Here is a 19,798-nt window from a genome sequence, read left to right as displayed (position 1 = left end):
TTAAGGACTTAAGTTGCAAGGACACAGTTGATAATATAATTAACCTAAATATACTGTTATTATTTTGTAAGAGTACTTATACAAAGACACAATATAAGTTAAGTGGACTGCTTCGAAATCTGACTGTTAGGTAATGGAATTGATAGGTACAATTAACTATACACTTAAGAATTTTGTTTGGTTTTCTTAAGTGCTCCTGTAAATTGTTGTGTGATATGAAAAACATTGCTGGATACTTATTCTGAAACGTGAACTAACGATCTGGCAGGGACTGTCTAAGAACAAGCAGGTTAAAAGTAATTCTCAGTATCAGGAGTCAATGTCTTCCAGGTTCCACGATGGGACCTGCTTCGATGAACCCACATGCTATACCTGTTTTTGAACACCTTTCCACAGATTGGACATGTCTCAGGTTCAGCTTCAGCACTTCCATGTGCACAGTAAATGTGACGCGATATGGATGTGGTAAAAGCAAAAACCTTCAAACATATTGGGCACTGTCGAGATCCTCTCAGATCTGAAAAAAATAACAGCAAAAACTTTTACATACAGTTAAAAATTGTGATGGTCCAAAGAATTCTAGAGCACATTACAAGTCTATGGATTGCACTGTGTTAAGACTACTGCACTGTAACATAACTGGCAGATACAAACTAATGGGTGAAAAGAATTGCAGCACTAAAAAATAATTAATGTAGAGTAATGAAATTTCAGGAATACATTTGTTTAGGTAACATATTTAAGTGATTAACATTACAAGATCACAGGTAAATGCAAGAACGAAATAAGCCACTGCAAATGTCAAATGCTGATACAATAATAACTAGTGTTACTACCAGAATGTTGAGTGCAAGTATGCAAACGTGGTTGCATTGTGTTGTACAAGAGCCTGATGTCAGTTTGTGGGATGGAGTTCTATACCTGTTACATTTTGTCAGTCAATACGGGGACAGTTAATGTTGATTGTGAATGATGCTGGAGTTGTCGTCCCGTGATGTCCTATATGTCTTCGATTGGATCTGGTGATCAAACAGTGCAAAACACCTTGTCAACACACTGTAGTGTATGTTGGGTTACAACAACGGTTATGTGCGAGCGTTATCCTGCTGGAAAACACCCTCTGAAATGCTGTTCTTTAATGGCAGCACAACAGGTCGAATCACCCAATTGACGTACAAATTTGCTGTTAGGATGCATGGGATAAGCACGAGAATGCTCCTGCTGACACGCGAAATCACATCTCAAACCATAACTCCAGGTGTAAGTCCAGCGTGTTTAGCATACAAACAGATTGATAGCAGGTCCTCAACTGGAATCCTAGCACCGAGGGAGAACCATCTTTTATCAGGAAACACAACAGACATGCACCTTGCCCTCCATGAGCTCTCACGTGACATCACTGAAGTCGCAAATATTGGTGGGCTGTGGTCAGTGGAATGTACACTACAGTGTTTCTGGATCAGAGATGTCCTTAAAATAACCGATTTTTAATAGTTTGTTGTGTCTATGTGATGCCACCTGCTGCTCATATTGCTGCCGCAGATGCAGTACAGTGCCCAGAGCCATACACTAACACAGTGGTCTTCCCTTTCAGTAGTGCCATGTGGAAATCCAGATCCCAGTCTTCTTGCAACCGTACGTTCTCGTGACCACCACTGCCAGCAGTCATGTACAGTGGCTACATTCCTGTCAAGTCTTTTGGCAGTATCGCTGAAGGAACTTCCAGCTTCTTGTAGCCCTATTATACGACCTCATTCAAACTCAGTGAAGGGATGATAATGGCATCTTTGTCGCCTTAAAGGCATTCTTGGCTAACATCAACTCACGACGTCCAGTCTCAAAGGTAGCTAACGCTCACGACCGTTACAACGAGTATTTAAAACAAACCTGATTTGTACCCTGATAGTGGTGCTACTACCACAACTCTTACGCCACTGGCGCGATATTTGAATTGACATCATATTTCAGACATAGAAACATATTTACCAACTTTCTTGTATGTCACACAACTGCTTCTTGATTTTGCGTTTTTTTCCCCGCCAGCGAATGTATAGTGTGACCCAAGAGGAACAGTTAAAACTGAAGGACGTGACAGGAGTGATCACAGGAAGCAGAAGTGTCTAGTAAACATGGGATATAAATGCGCCCTTAAGAGCTATGAGCACTTCATCAGCTTGGATACTATGAAACAAATCTCTTCTGCAAGCTCTTTGCTTTCCACGTTTACAGAGGTGGTAGTGTGAACCAAAACAACATAGCTCTTCAGCTATGCCTTTTAGAGTCCATATTTGCAAGACATTCTGTCATAGTCCTGAATATTGACCATTCCTCCTGGGGCACGGTATTTGCGAGCGCGTGTGCGTGCGTGTGTGTGTTTCAAAGATGTTTTATGAAGCAGTCTAAAGTATAATAAGATGAAGTCATCGTTTTCACTGGAGAAGTCTGTATTTGCCACAAGCAGGTAGGTGTATGAATATTCTAATTAGACTCATTCAATGGGATCCGGAACTGTAGGAAAGTTGTATTGATTTAATTTTGTTCAGGCATGAAATGATGTAATCATATTCGCTAATGGACGGACTATTAATGGTCGGCTGACTCTGCATCTGAATCTCTAAACAGAACATGATTATTGGTAGACAGAAGACAGTTCACAAATTATAGCTAATGAAATATGAGACTTGAACAGCACTTTTATTGTCCTTTATTACTAGTGTGTGGAACCATCAGTGAATTTCATAATGCAGTTGCTTAGTGACACCTAATGAGTTGACATAAATTTTTTGATGACAAAAAGTGGCAGTAGCACTTACTTTTGTGTCTTTCTCTGCATATGCAAATTCAAGCTGAGATCATATGAAAATGGCTTATATACGACAGATCGCATCTCTAGGTGCTCTATGTGACAGGTGAGGTGTAACACGTCGACTATATGTTGCACTTCTAACCACTCCGGCTGATGAAAGATATTCATGGAAACTGGAAACATTGCTTAGGTAATTGTTATATGTGGAACATCCCATTGTGCATGCTCCGGTTTGCCGTATGTCGACACTTGGTGTAAAAGGTGTCAGATCAGAATATTGGCAAGGTGTGATTGTGAGTCAGCATCTCCACCTGCTGCGGAGATGTGGAACTACCAGTCAAGAGAGATCTGTTTCAGTTGTAAATGAAGTTGTACAGTGGAAACACTACACTTATAATACAGATGATTTACAGCGTACTTTTCGTAGTTTGAATAGTTTGGAGGTGTCTTTCAGCACCCACCCACTGCAAAACGTGAAGAAGTCTCATGATACGATCTCGTGCCACTGCACAGCAGGGCAACTACCGCAAAAACCTCGAGAACATAAAATGTAATGGCTCATTTTACATAATATTTCGAAGCTAACTCAGTTCACTTGATTAATTGTTAAGTCATTAAGTAGGATTCATATACTAACAGGCCAAAACATTATGACCACTGACCACCGCGATGTCGGATGCTGCTTGGTGGCATTGAGGGCACGTGACAAAGTAATAAAGACATGTAAGCACAGCAGACACAGACAGGGAATCACCCCAGTGAAGATAAGGGCTACAAATGTGGAAATTCATTGAGATAAGCGACTTTGACAAGGGGCACATTAGTATTACACAGAGCTTGTAAACGAGTATCTCGAAAATGGCGAAGCTTCTGTCATGAGCATCTAGGGAAAGAGCAGCTACCACTAGGTGATAAAAAGTTGGGCGTCCATGACTCTTCGCAGAACATGAGTTTTGTAGGCTTGTCTGTTCTGTAAAACAGGATAGATGGTGAGTAGCAGAACAATGACAACGTCACCCCACTCTCCATTGTTGCCAACTGTATTCAAGATGGCGGCAATGACGTCATCCAAGATAGCGGCGTTGACGTCATCCAAGATGGCGGCGTGTAGACTTGGCAACAGCACATGACATCATCCAAGATGGCGGCCATGACGTATTTAAGATGGTGGATTTTGGAAGGAGATAGATCAAGTGGGCTACCTCCACTAACCTAACCCCCCTCCCCTCCCCTCCCCCAAAAAAAAGGCGGGAAGCTCAAATTCCAACAGGATAATGCATTACACCATGGTTATCTCTACTAACCTAAGAAAATGGACGGGAAGATAGGTCACTTGGGCTACCTCCACTAACCTAAGTCATCCAGCTGCCACCTCTTCCTAGGAACTGGCACCAAGTTTGAATTTTGGCAGGAAGATAGATCAATTGGGCTCACTCTACTAACCTAAGAAAATGGCTGGAAAGAAAGGACACTTGGGCTACCGTCACTAACCTAAGTCATCTGACCACCATCTCTTCCTAGGGATTGTTTGGAAAGGACCCACCCTGCACTAGTGTCTGCTGGAGAAAGGAAGGAGTGTACTTTATTTATTTTGGGACAGTTTATTTAGGGGCGGATTTTGAGAGATAATATATTTATCACAGTGATACAGAACACATGCTCTGACATGCCACAAGCCTACAGACCTGCAAACCACTCGTAAATAATGCAATACATTTATGTCCAGAAGGGAAAACAACTCGTAAATCATCAAAATAATAATCCATCTAAGAGACTCCGCAAACATGCTTGCTAATCGCCAATTGTTGAAATCATGCACCAGTCTTTATTTAAGCAATTTGAGGCACTACCACAATCCAGTGTGTTCGCCATGAGGTCCAGAGCCCAAGTGACCTAGTACACAGTACCACCTCCAGAGGCCACTGTCGTCCATTCTGTGACGTAATCTAAGATGATGGGGGAAATGGCGGGAAACAGTGTGGTCGCCAGGAGGTATTGACCTAGTACACAGTACTATCACCAGACGGCGCTGTCCTCCACCCCATGATATATCCCAAGATGGCTGTCTGGAGGGGAAAATGACTCAGTCTGTGCTGGGTTGCTGGAGAGGGTAAGGAAGGAGTGTACTTTATTTATTTTGGAACAATTTATTTAAGGATGGAGTATATTTATCACACTCATACAAAACACACGCTCTGACATGTTTCGGGTCACGCCACACAGCCTACAGATTTGTAAACTACTCCTAAATAACGCTCTGCAGACGCGAAATCAACTCGTAAACTGTCCAATTAGTGCGTAGCACAGCCAACAGTGCAAAATAATGCAACAGAGACACGCAGGCACCACCCACCGCCCCCTGTCCACTAGACCACACAGGAGGCTACCGGCAATCGAGATGCACCGACAGTCCCTAAGTGACGTAACCTTCAGCTGCCAATTCACGCACAGGTGCCTGCAAGAATGAGGTGGCAACATCCTGTTCATACTTGGTACCTGAGGAATTGCCATTGAAATACGTGTTTACCTAAGCGCCATTGCTGACACGACCAGATGGGAGTGAAGATCTATTTGCAGAGCATGTGAAAACTGGACGCAAGCTAGCGTGACTCATCACTCTCACTCTGCTGCCGACGGCATGTGAAAGTTCTTCGAATGTTATGCTGACTTCACATGTCTATCTAAATAACCGCCAAGTCATCCTCGGGACTGCACATAGCTCCGGTGCGGGTCCAGTGGGAGCACCATTCGCCATTGTTTTCTGCAAACGAGACTTTCAGTGGTAAAATTGTTTTGCACAGATCGCTAAATTGCACTGTCAGTTAAACCCACAAAGTTGTCTACAGATCATCAAATACATACGAGTCTCACAAGATTGTTGAAAGCCAGGGACATATTTACCAGTGTTACTACAATTAAATATTACGATTGCTGCTACAGTCTGACACCGATTGATGTACAGGTAATGTCTCATCTTGACGGTCATGCTTTTGGAATGAATCTCAGTATCTATAGTGCACATAATTTTCCACATAAAAAATTTCTCTCATACCCTGTGTTTATCGATGTGCTGCATCTATACGTCCCTCACGATAGGACACACAGTCATCTTCTCTAGTCATGCCACAATATAAACCACAGTAACTTTACAATGCAATATATACACATTTTACACAACATAAGCCACAGTAACTTTACCATGGCATATATACCCATTTTACACAAACAGTGCAGTTATCTTTTATATCTGTACAGCACCCGAAAAAAATTATGATATGTCTACACTAACACCAGCTATATGTCACGATTCTCCTCAGTCCTAGGGAAGCACCGTCCACCTTTACTTTATTTCTATAGACGTGACTTTCAGCATCAAAAAACTATTTTACACTGATGGCCATATTGCACTGACAACTAAACTTCACAAAGTGCCATACAAATCGTCAAATATGGAAAGTCTCGAAAAGACTCTTACTCAACTACACTGCACTCCCACTGAGGACAGGAGCTTGAATATTATAGCGTGAAACTGATCTCCAACCCAGCAATATATTACCGCATACCGTGTCAATGTAATAAACATACAATTCATATCCTCTGCCATACAAAAATCATCCCTTTTACATCAGAAAGCTCTCAGAGGATCGAAGTCACTCTCTGAACAGTTGTGCAAAGACTGGCTCGTCTCACCCCTTGGTACAAATGCGTTACTGTTTCTGGTCCGGACCTGCCTGCTTGCTCACGTTTCTACACCCATCTCCAGAATCTAGGATTACAAGAACACATGTATTTTCACATGGGTTGCCATAATATTATACCATTTTCGTCATACTTCTCGATATCAAGCACACAGCAATATAGTCTGCATAACAGTATCACTCGCGCAACATAATTCTGAAGATATAGACTACAAATTATTTCTATACAAACCTGAAAGTTTAGTGCATATCCTGCCCATGAAGACCTTTACGTGAGAACTCGAAACAAACAGTCGAAAAATGATATTTCCACTCGCGAATACCGATCTCGGTGATGTAACAGATTCGAAATCATCCCTGTGATTTACGAAGTCCGAAGTCAACTAAGGTATTTCTCATGTCTAGAGAACCAGCAAATGTGTCTTTCACCTGCTAGATGCACACACCACGATCCATGGTCCCTCAACTAAATAAAGGCGCGAAATGTGGAGAAGCAATGAACCAAACAATTTACATGGGCGGGAATAATGGCCCAGCACTAACACACGTCCATATTCAGTCTTCTCAAATTTTCGTGCGATAACGAAAGCTATCCAACACATACTAAGTATTAGTTCGCTATTCTGCCATCTAGAGGACGATGCAGTTAATTCAGCTACATTTCTGCATTCCAGCAGACCTTTGTATTCAGACGGTTCCTGCCATTAGCTGGAAACGTGAATCACTCCCACCACAGGCCACACATAGACAGAATCATCCTACAAAACCGATCACATATATGTTTTATCATTGTACTTACAATTAAATGTTACGATTGCACTCTCAGTTGAAAGACATTCGACAATGAGCTAAATATCGGAAATACACCCTGCTGATGGGTGTGGCAGGGTGTGGCTCTGGAAATAGAAATATCACTACCTGACTTATGACTTGACATACTCTTCCCTCAGCTTTCACTGTATTCCACAGTCACATCCTTTGCACATATGAGAACACAAACACATACTCTATAAGCCTGATGCTCAAGGTGAACCTATCACGCATCCCCTACTACTAAATATAATACTTCGTCAATAACTGATTGCCTATGATACAAAATAATACTGAGAGAAAATGGACATGTCTCGTAAGTTTTTCTTGTGAATGATACCATTGTGTCTCCTAGAAAGAGAGCAATAATCGTCTCATATGTTAAGAAAACCCGATCGCAATAACTACTGTATTTTACTACCACAAGCGGTCTTGGTTCTAAAGGTGCTCACAAGAATCCATGTTAAAAGCTATACTGGCGTTATAAATCAAGGTATGGCATTACCTCCAAATGAGGTGGTTTTTTGCCCAGACAAGTATCGAGACTTGATTGTGGGGGTGTATATTATTATACCAGCGGCCCGGTTACACGTAACCCACGACGCAACCTCGTGATAAAATTGCTGAATTTTGAAAGTGGTTCGGCTAAGGAACACATTATGTAACCTGTATTTGTAACTCCCTCACGCCGATAGATATTTCTATAGTATTTGTAACGATACCATGTCAGACGTTCTGCTATATATCCACTGAGTTATAGGCGATGACTGATTGAGAAGGATCACAAACAGTAGTAGATGGTGTGCTGATTGAGGTCGTAAGAAATGTACACCAGCTTTTCAGATCACGAGTGTTACGCTATTCGCTAGAAATGACGTCTATGATTTGGAATCAAGTCCTCCCATTCAACCACATACCTGTGTTGGATCACAGCCGCAAGTGAATCATACTTCTGACACTCTCATATCTCGAAAAGAGTCACTTCCCTCGAACCTGTCTGCTACAGTAAAATTCGAACCTGATTTTAGTCAATTCCTACACATCTTACAGCTACAGACATTTCTACAGCTCCGCGCATGTGTTCGTTGCAATTTAAATTGGAACTGAGCAGAAGCCGAAGAAAGCCATATCCATCACCTTCTGCAACCCATGTAGAAACAGAGCGATCTGAGTTAGTGCGACAGGATTGTGTTTTGACCGTTCGGTGGAAATGCGCGCATTGTGGTGCATTCCCAAACTACATACAAGTACTACAGATCCACGTCGATTTAAATCTATCAGTCCAGCATGCTATCATCGTTATTCTCTACCCCCCCAACCGAGAAAGATGTAGAACTATATAAGCTCCACTAACTTCATCTGATATAGAACTCACTTAGGTCCCATTGCTCGCGCGATGACGCATAGCTGCGGTGCAGTCCAGCGCGGAGAGAGAGATTTCGCAATGCTTCCCAGAATAGCACGGCGTGCATCCATTCTAGCATTCCTACCGGAACACCTCGTCCCTCACTGAATTTACACCTCAAACTGCTGCTACTGCCTGTGTGGGACGATCTTATTAAATATACATGTATTGATCCACTGCGGAGGCCACTTTATATTTTCATCACTTATACTCTAGGAGAATGATCGTATTCCACAGACTATACTGTAAGTCGCAAGAGACACTCCCTGTGGTCCTGTTTAGTTGTTTGAAACACTGTTTTCTAACACGCTTTTGTACACTACCAAACATTTCGTTTTTCTGCCACGACTTCTAGACCTGTGTCAGATACTAATCTGACATTAAGACATTCTGATCCACGGCCTCTCGCAGGAAACTAGACATCGCATGGTAAATCATGTTGTTACGGCGGCTACTATAACACGCCACACACTGGACGATTTTAAATAAAAGACAGTTACAACATAAGAAAACTGGAAGAGTTTTTTCGCATTGTGTAGAGTTTACAAACTACAGTCTGGATGTGATTCACAAGCTCTACATTTAAACTCATATATCATAGTGATGGAATAGCTGATGACACTACGTTCCGTTTCGACTGATTCCTCATATTTTAGTCATGTACGCGAACACTGTTACGGTGCTATCCACCCCAGACGGTATAGCCCAGCTGCCAAAACTCTTTCTTCAACTCAAACAAGCGAACTCAATCAATCATTATGTGGTAACAAACAGCGTACCAGTGGACGGATGGGATGGAAAAGACAACATCAATGTACTCTAATAATAAGCATCACAGTTGATAGTGCGAACGATTTTAGCAAATTTACACTAATTTCAAAACTGACCAATGATGTGACAGCATGTTTCCCAATTTCAGTATCATACCTAAACCACCTCTTCTCCACTTTGCGAGTACCATTGCGAATGTAGATAGATGACTGTGCAGTACGTCCATTCACTGTTAATCCTCGAACATATACATAATCAAAGTAGATCAGACAACGCTCTACATGTTTCTAACGCCCCGAGCATAGTACTTAATTTATGCTTATGGGAGTCACAGACCATTCTCGCTGTCTTAGGGGAAAATTAGAGGGTGAAAGACCCTCTCGCACTGTCTCTGACCAACCTCCCCCCCCCCCTCCTGCAGCACCGATACCGATTTAATCTGCATCAGACCAGAAATAGGCCGCTACATTCCATGTCCTGTGAATGAATGGAGCTTACCGAGTCATAGCCTATCGAAATGCACAAGATTTCTCGAGGAGGTTAGTATTCCTTATCGATGTATAGTAGCAGATTTGAAAGTGTTGTGATGTAATAGCAGACGGTTAAGAAGAACAAGAAACAGTTGATTTTTATGAGCCATGGAGCTCCAGACAGATGGAGTTCGAGGCATTTTTACTTAAATTGACCAAGCTATCAATTTTCAAGTATTATTCCAGAGTCTAGGATCAGTATCTGGAAGGTATTGGTAAGAGAGAACATAAACACACGCACTCCTAAGGCTACGACTTTCCGCACTTAAAATGGGCTATAATGTTAGATCGCTTGCGTTTTCGACCTATCAGTCATATGGAATGTAGCGCTGCTAATATTCGAATGTAGGAAATATATATTTCAAGCGCATGACATACATCCTCCTTCTCGGTCTCTGTACGATAAACTACGGTAAAACGGGAAAACTACTTCTTTAAAACACTGGCTATGTGTGATACATGCACATACTTGTCCCCATGTTAAACTGTTCTGAGCGAACCAGAAGATAAGCAAGTACTTCCTCAACTTCTCCACATTTCGATGTATATTCGGTCAATTTATGGCTATTCCCCGTCATTTTACGCAATTCTATCGATTTTTTTATATCACTTCTATCCATGCCATCATAACATAACCTCTCGTTCAGTGTTCTAAAACTACTTGTAAATGTAGCACAGCTGGCAACATCTGGCCCAAATGCACTGGTTGGGAGTTGTAGTATAGCGCTGTACTCTACATCTACATCTACATCCATACTCCGCAAGCCACCTGACGGTGTGTGGCGGAGGGTACCTTGAGTACCTCTATCAGTTCTCCCTTCTATTCCAGTCTCGTACTATTCGTGGAAAGAAGAATTGTCAGTGTGCCTCTGTGTGGGCTCTAATCTCTCTGATTTTATCCTCATGGTCTCTTCACGAGATATACGTAGGAGGGAGCAATGTACTGCTTGACTCCTCGGTGAAGGTATGTTCTCGAAACTTCAACAAAAGCCCGTACCGAGCTACTGAGCATCTCTCCTGCAGAGTCTTCCACTGGAGTTTATCTATCATCTCCTTAACGCTTTCGCGATTACTAAATGATCGTGTAACGAAGCGTGCTGTTCTCCATTGGATCTTCTCTATCTCTTCTATCAACCCTATCTGGTACGGATCACACTCCGCTGAGCAGTATTCAAGCAATGGGCGCATTCAAGCGTACTGTATCCTACTTCCTTTGTTTTCGGATTGCATTTCCTTAGGATTCTTCCAATGAATCTCAGTCTGGCATCTGCTTTACCAACGATCAACTTTATATGATCATTCCATTTTAAATCACTCCTAATGAATTAACTGCTTCCAGTTGCTGACCTGCTATATTGTAGCTAAATGATAAGGGATCTTTCTTTCTATGTATCCGCAGCACATTACACTTGTCTACATTGAGATTCAATTGCCATTCCCTGCACCATGCGTCAATTCACTGCAGATCCTCCTGAATTTCAGTAAAATTTACCATTGTTACAACCTCTCCATATACCACATCATCATCCGCAAAAAGCCTCAGTGAACTTCCGATGTCATCCACAAGGTCATTTATGTATATTGTGAATAGCAACGGTCCTACGACACTCCCCTGCGGCACACCTGAAATCACTCTTACTTCGGAAGACTTCTCTCCATTGAGAATGACATGCTGCGTTCTGTTATCTAGGAACTCTTCAATCCAATCACACAATTGGTCTGATAGTCCATATGCTCTTACTTTGTTCATTAAACGACCGTGGGGAACTGTATCCAACACTTTGTGGAAGTCAAGAAACACGGCATCTACTCGATTGTATCCAGTCACCCCCACATTTGGAGAGCGTTTGCTCTGTTTTCTGTATGTCTGTGTATATGCATGTGGTGATCTGTAGCATCTCTGCCGAAACAGCACAGTGTTGGTCCATGCGCAAATGTTTCCGAGCACACCGTGCACCATACATTGTTGAACACTGAGTTCCGCAGCAGACCACCCCTTCCCATTCTAATGTTGACCCAACGACATCTCCATTTACGATGGCAGTGGGCACAGGACCATAAGAATTCGATTGTTGAGCAATGGAAACGTGTCAGCTCTTCAGGTGATTCACATTTATGCTACACTAGGTCGATTGTCGTCTCCACAAACATCGTCATCGAGGTGAACGGCGGCTCGAAATGCGCAGCGCGCCACTGACAGTCTGGTGGGAGCATTTTTATGCTATAGGAGACATTCTCTTGCACTTGGGTGGGACCTGTGGTGTGTATCGCCCCAAGGGCAGAAAACCCCAATTAACAAACTTTGTGGAAACTTAAAGTAGGGAAGTGAGTCACCTTGACAGTGATGGCAACGATTGACGATAAAATCTACATTGGTAATATTTTGATTAACACCTATATCATTCAAATACTGAGAATAGCATACAAAAAGGGGATATAAGAGGAAAGGATTATCATAGATTCTTTATCAAACATCTATAGAATAAATTCAAAATCATATGAACGGAGGTTAAATCCAAGAAAGTAATTCAGTCAAAGATAACATTTACCACGGAAGAGAGTTCTAGCTGCATCGAAAAGGAAATTCAATGTGACTACAATGCAACTCGGATATGGAAATGTTCAGTTAGTTAGTTGCTCTTGAGTCGCTCTAGAGCACTTTTGCGATAGTCGTCTGGACGCAAAAGCTATTAGATGGTTTCAGTTTTGGAAGTTTGATAATTCGTGAGATAGAGATTGAAGTATTGCTCAGTCATTCGACTGAAGAACGTTAATCTTTACCGTTCTCAACGCGACAGTATAGTAAGACGAGTGTTAGACTTCAATTGCGTAATATTGGTTTATCGGACTTATGCTTCGTACTGATGAACAGTTACAAACCTTGAGAGCAATGGATCAATGACAGAAAAACAATTCGTAGTTTTGAGTAGGACACAATAAAACGAAGACATGAAGAAAGATAAGTACGTCGGTTAGTCAAAAGTTGTCGTCAGCATCACGATTACTGAACTGAACAGAAGTTAATCTTCAATGACATATCTGTGTGCATGTGTTGTAGGGACAAACAATTAATTACAGAAAGAACAATAAAATCTGAGTCAAAAGGTAAATCTTATGTGTCACCTAACTCATTAAATGGACAGTACAATGTGTATTAATGCAAGTTGATTGACTCTTTAAACATTTTAAGTGACTAAGTGAGTACATGAATAATGGACAGTGAAGAGTGATTAGTTTAAACCAGTATTACGGCGTATTAGCAAAATATTTACTCCAACATAAGTTGTATCTGGAGTTACGTCTGACCGTTGTTAATAACTGGACGTAGCACGGCATAGCATCAGAACAGTAGACAGCAAAATTTCTTCCTTGCTATCTATGATGTGAAAAACGACCGTAATGATGACATCAAGAATCAAGATTTTATTTCATCATGGAACTAACGGGGCATAAAAATAAAAATAAACGATTGCAGTTTACCAGTTCACATAAGCTGAGAAGACTGTTGCGGACAGATAACAGAGATTAGATTAGTACTTGTTCCATAGATCATGAATACGACACTTTGTAATGATGTGGAACGTGTCAGGCTATAATAAAAGGTGTCCATACAAGATACTCTATTAAACAAAATATTACATGACACTTAATATTTTTAATTTTTTGTTTTTGTTTTTGTGGGGGTTGAGAAATTACCCACTTATTATATTCAAAAATTCATCTAATGAGTAGAAGGAGTTGCCATTAAGAAATTCTGTTAATTTCCTTTTAAATGCTATATGGCTATCTGTCAGACTTTTGTTGTTATTAGGTAAGTGACCAAAGAATTTCGTGGCAGCATAATTTACTCCCTTCTGAGCCAAAGTTACCTTGAGTAGTGAAGATCATCCTTTCTCCTAGTGTTGTAGCCATGTACATTGCTATTACTTTTGAATTCGTTCGGATTGTTAATAACAAATTTCGTAAGTGAATATATATATTGTGAGGCTACAGTGAAGATCTCTAGCCCTTTATATAAGTGTCTTGGATAGGCTCCAGCAATCATTCTGATTACATGCTTTTGTGCTATGAACACTCTTTTACTCAATGATGAGTTACCCCAGAATATGATGCCATAGGAAAGCAGAGAATGAAAATAGGCGTGGTAAGCTAATTTCCTCAGATGTATATCGCCAAAGTTTGCAATGACCCTAATAGCGTAAGTAGCTGAACTCAAAAGTTTCAGCAGATCCTCAGTGTGTTTTTTGCAGTTCAACCCCTCATCAATGCATACACCTAGAAATTTTGAATATTCTACCTTAGCTACCGATTCCTGATAGAAGTCTATATTTATCACTGGTGTCACTCCATTTACTGTGTGGAACTGTATATACTGTGTTTTGTCAAAGTTTAATGAGAGCCCATTTGCAGAGAACCACTTAACGATTTTCTGAAAAACATCATTTACAATTTCACCAGTTAATTCTTGTCTGTTGGGTGTGATAACTATACTTGTATCATCGGCAAAAAGTACCAGCTTTGCATCTTTGTGAATATAGAATGGCAAGTCATTAATATATATTAAGAACAGCAGAGGACCCAAGACCGACTTTGCGGCAGCCCATTCTTGATTGTTCCCCAGTTTGAGAAATCACCAGTTTTTTGCATATTATCTGAACTGCAGAATATTTCTAAACCACGCGATGAGTTGTGTTCTTACGAGAGTTACAGGTGCTGTTCCATGTCATGGCATCGGGGACGAACATCGTTACGAGTCGCGTCTCCTCCTGGTGAGTGAAGAAGGAGCGAAGGGACGTCACAGGTAGTAATCGAAGACATGCTGATAGGTGCGAACCAGCTGCATCTTTTCATGCTTGATAACTGCTCCGACGGCGATGTTGTCTTTCAGCAGTGTAACTGTTCGTGTCTCTGAGCTAGAACCGTACTATAGTCGTTTGAGAAGCATTATAGCGAACTCACGTTGATATCTCGCCTGATGTAAACCCTATGGAACTCATCTGGGTCGCTATCGTGGGGCCATAACAGAGTAGGCAAATCAGTGGCCCGTTATTTACGCGAATTGCATAACTTGTATGTAGATGCCTAATGCCAAATACCTCCACAAACCTACTAACAAACTGCCGGATCCTTGATACGCAGAATCAGTGATGTATTTCGTTCCCAAATCGGACAAACAAGCTATCAAACAGGTGGTCATAATGTTTTGTTTTGGCTCATCAGTGTATATGTAACTTCGCCTTTTGAGCTCTGCAATGTGATTTGCAACAACTTCATGGTAAAGCAACGGCTAATATTATGTCTGTCCATTGTCAGGAATATGTATTGTCAATTCGTTTAGTTTAAATTAGAACTTTTCATTTACAAACAATTGGATAACAAAAGAAGCACCAAACATACTATATTTTATGATATTAGAAACCTGTAAAATCTCTGTTTGTCATATTGTCAGTTTGCTATACTATCCGTTAACACAACAGCATCCAATTACTTTGTAATTACTATAATCCACAATATGAAACTAAGTGGCAATGTGAACAAAGAGTTTCTTTAGGTTACTGGATTATATATTGAAATTCTGTATCAACTAAAAAAATAATGCACTCATATCTCAAGCAAGAAACATGGTAGTAATGCTTGGGCTGATAAAGTTTCAGTGCCATTAACTGAACTATAATCAGAACTGTTTATTTGAATCATTTTACTTATTTTTCCATCAAAACGAAAAATGAGTATTCGACTTTGTACGCTGTTGCATGTATTTCAGTTGTAATCTCCAAATGATAACATTTTCTGTAATTTTGAACAACTTCTGTGACTGTAATTAACGAAATTACTATACGCAAAATATTCGAATTGATAGCAAGAGTATATAAAACACACAAGAAATAGTACGGGAGAGCCAGTAATGTGTGAGATTTTGAACTGAGCTGTGTGACATAATGTCAAATAAAGGTGTGTACACCTGAATCCTTTGACTTTTCAACTTATTCGAGAACCATGCTGTTCTTTGGCCTCTTATCATGTAAGATGTTTATAGGAAAACATAACTGCAGTGGAGTAAAGATTCAAAAATGGTTCAAATGGCTCTGAGCACTATGGGACTCAACTGCTGTGGTCATAAGTCCCCTAGAACTTAGAACTACTTAAACCTAACTAACCTAAGGACAGCACACAACACCCAGCCATCACGAGGCAGAGAAAATCCCTGACCCCGCCGGGAATCGAACCCGGGAACCCGGGCGTGGGAAGCGAGAACGCTACCGCACGACCACGAGATGCGGGCAGTGGAGTAAAGAAAGGGAGTTCTTTTCATCATTTTTTTGAACAGTTCTGAGTTACACCCCTCTAACTTCAAGAACCTTTATGTCATCTACGTTTTTCAGGACTAACTTTAGCAAAGGCTATTGCTTTGCTTTACTTTTATTTAACAATCGTTATCTGCAGCAAGTCAGTTACAATGCTTCATGGTGGAATGGTCTGGGATACTGATTTTATTCAGGTATAGTATTTAAGTAAGCTTATGAGTCCAGGTGTACCATTCTAACATCAAGCCTGAAAGACAATATCATTTGGGAAGCAAAATTTTGGACTGGATGCTGAAAAATTCTGAAACCAATAAATTATAATGACGATGAAACTGGACTTTGGAACTGTGAATACCAGCAGCTACAATCACATTAGGCATCGCAACAACCAGGGTATATAATCTTCCATTATTTCATCATTTATTCAACGCCATCAGTTCAGTACGCCATGTGAAGAAATTTTTGTTTACAGAGTGTTTTTTGTGCATGTTCTTCATATATTTTCATGAGGTGTGATGACAGTGGGGCTAACACTCAACATGTCCAGGTAAATTTGATACAAGATAGGGAGGAGACATTTCAAGATAATTTTAGTGATATACAGCCAAAAATGGAAGCAGTATGTGGAGATTCAGACAGTATCTGTTCACTGATTCAATGTTCCAGTCCTGAGGAAATAGTTGGCAATAGTAGCAATCTTTTTAATATGCTTGTGGAAGTGGCTGGGAAGAAATTACACTCCTGGAAATGGGAACAAGAACACATTGACACCGGTGTGTCAGACCCACCATACTTGCTCCGGACACTGCGAGAGGGCTGTACAAGCAATGATCACACGCACGGCACAGCGGACACACCAGGAACCGCGGTGTTGGCCGTCGAATGGCGCTAGCTGCGCAGCATTTGTGCACCGCCGCCGTCAGTGTCAGCCAGTTTGCCGTGGCATACGGAGCTCCATCGCAGTCTTTAACACCGGTAGCATGCCGCGACAGCGTGGACATGAACCGTATGTGTAGTTGACGGACTTTGAGCGAGGGCGTATAGTGGGCATGCGGGAGGCCGGGTGGACGTACCGCCGAATTGCTCAACACGTGGGGCGTGATGTCTCCACAGTACATCGATGTTGTCGCTAGTGGTCGGCGGAAGGTGCACGTGCCCGTCGACCTGGGACCGGACCGCAGCGACGCACGGATGCACGCCAAGACCGTAGGATCCTACGCAGTGCTGTAGGGGACCGCACCGCCACTTCCCAGCAAATTAGGGACACTGTTGCTCCTGGGGTATCGGCGAGGACCATTCGCAACCGTCTCCATGAAGCTGGGCTACGGTCCCGCACACCGTTAGGCCGTCTTCCGCTCACGCTCCAACATCGTGCAGCCCGCCTCCAGTGGTGTCGCGACAGGCGTGAATGGAGGGACGAATGGAGACGTGTCGTCTTCAGCGATGAGAGTCGCTTCTGCCTTGGTGCCAATGATGGTCGTATGCGTGTTTGGCGCCGTGCAGGTGAGCGCCACAATCAGGACTGCATACGACCGAGGCACACAAGGCCAACACCCGGCATCATGGTGTGGGGAGCGATCTCCTACACTGGCCGTACACCACTGGTGATCGTCGAGGGGACACTGAATAGTGCACGGTACATCCAAACCGTCATCGAACCCATCGTTCTACCATTCCTAGACCGGCAAGGGAACTTGCTGTTCCAACAGGACAATGCACGTCCGCATGTATCCCGTGCCACCCAACGTGCTCTAGAAGGTGTAAGTCAACTACCCTGGCCAGCAAGTTCTCCGGATCTGTTCCCCATTGAGCATGTTTGGGACTGGATGAAGCGTCGTCTCACGCGGTCTGCACGTCCAGCACGAACGCTGGTCCAACTGAGGCGCCAGGTGGAAATGGCATGGCAAGCCATTCCACAGGACTACATCCAGCATCTCTACGATCGTCTCCATGGGAGAATAGCAGCCTGCGTTGCTGCGAAAGGTGGATATACACTGTACTAGTGCCGACATTGTGCATGCTCTGTTGCCTGTGTCTATGTGCCTGTGGTTCTGTCAGTGTGATCATGTGATGTATCTGACCCCAGGAATGTGTCAATAAAGTTTCCCCTTCCTGGGACAATGAATTCACGGTGTTCTTATTTCAATTTCCAGGAGTGTAGAAGTAGTTACCCTTTGGGATTTCCAGGTGAAGTATAGACCAGGAAACAAAAAGGAAATTTCAATTTTTTTCCCAGACATAAACACTGAAATTTTTAGATTTACTGCTTTTTCAAACCAAAAAACTTCCTGATCCTAATGCAGTAATAACAATGTGTTTCAAACATGAGATACCAAATGATAAATTACCTGTATTAATGTTATTTCAGGGTTTCCAGGCCTGGTGATTCGCCATGTATACGAATATTTTCATATTTTACTGTAATTTGTCTCATAAAAAAATTTCAGTCTATTCTTCAAAATCGATAACATGAACAGAACAATTTTTAATTTCTTACCTCAATATAAAAATTTTAAATGTACAAGATTCTCTAGTTTATCATCATTATCTGAAAAGACTATAGAATAACGATCTGGAAGAATAATTTTATATTTATCATTTACAACTGACATAACTTTATGACCAAATTTAGTTGGTAAAAATACAGCTTTTTAAGTATAATAAGGTTTATTTTTTAAAATTCTATAAATTTAATAAGCTCATTTAATGGCTCTTCAATATTGCTGCTCATAGTTGTTTGTTATTTGTTTTATTTATATGCAAGATTTATTTAGATTTTAAAAAATAAAAATTGTTACATAGTTTAAACATTTTTTGTTTAAACTGTATTACAATTTTTATCTTTAAAAATCCCTTCAAACACCATGCACAGAAGATTTTTAATTAGGGTAAAAAAAGAATTCATTCGAAGAAAGCACTAAAACCTTGGCGCCAGGAGGAACCCTGTGGGGCTTGTTGTTGGTATTTTTATATTTTATACAACTTTCCCCAAAAAGTCTTCTCTGTTTGAATGTCGCTGTTGGTCTACGACTTCGGTTGCTATGTCCCATCTGCTTGTTGGCTGGATATTGGCATATACATCTTGGTGTAGACAGAAGAGCTATTAGCCCGCATCTCGTGGTCATGCGGTAGCGTTCTCGCTTCCCACGCCCGGGTTCGATTCCCGGCGGGATCAGGGATTTTCTCTGCCTCGTGATGGATGGGTGTTGTGTGCTGTCCTTAGGTTAGTTAGGTTTAAGTAGTTCTAAGTTCTAGAGGACTTATGACCACAGCAGTTGAGTCCCATAGTGCTCAGAGCCATTTGAATTTGAGAAGAGCTATTGACAGTTGGTGTCCTCAACTTTTCCTTGATAGGCTGCAGTGATGGATGGATATAAAATAAAATAGAATTGCCTGGCCAGCCCAATTGCTATAGCATTCAGCTTCTCCCAGCAGGGCAAGGAAATAGCGTTCACAAATGGTATATATATAAA

The 19,798-nt window shown here is 41.6% G+C and overlaps 1 protein-coding gene across 1 annotated transcript in view; it reads right to left on the bottom strand.

The window, feature by feature from the left end:
• Positions 1-204: 204 nt before the first annotated feature.
• The window catches only part of LOC126235879 (broad-complex core protein isoforms 1/2/3/4/5-like), a 514,245-nt gene continuing 494,651 nt past the window's right edge, over positions 205-19,798 (bottom strand). The window contains exon 6 of the mRNA XM_049944802.1: positions 205-517. Coding sequence (XP_049800759.1) covers positions 291-517 — 227 coding nt within the window. The 3' untranslated portion in view covers positions 205-290. The remainder of the gene's footprint in view (positions 518-19,798) is intronic.

This window comes from Schistocerca nitens, chromosome 2 (assembly GCF_023898315.1).
Source record: "Schistocerca nitens isolate TAMUIC-IGC-003100 chromosome 2, iqSchNite1.1, whole genome shotgun sequence".
Lineage (NCBI taxonomy): Eukaryota > Metazoa > Arthropoda > Insecta > Orthoptera > Acrididae > Schistocerca > Schistocerca nitens.
Note: the sequence above shows the minus strand (reverse complement) of the source record. Positions and strands in the feature narration are given on the sequence as shown.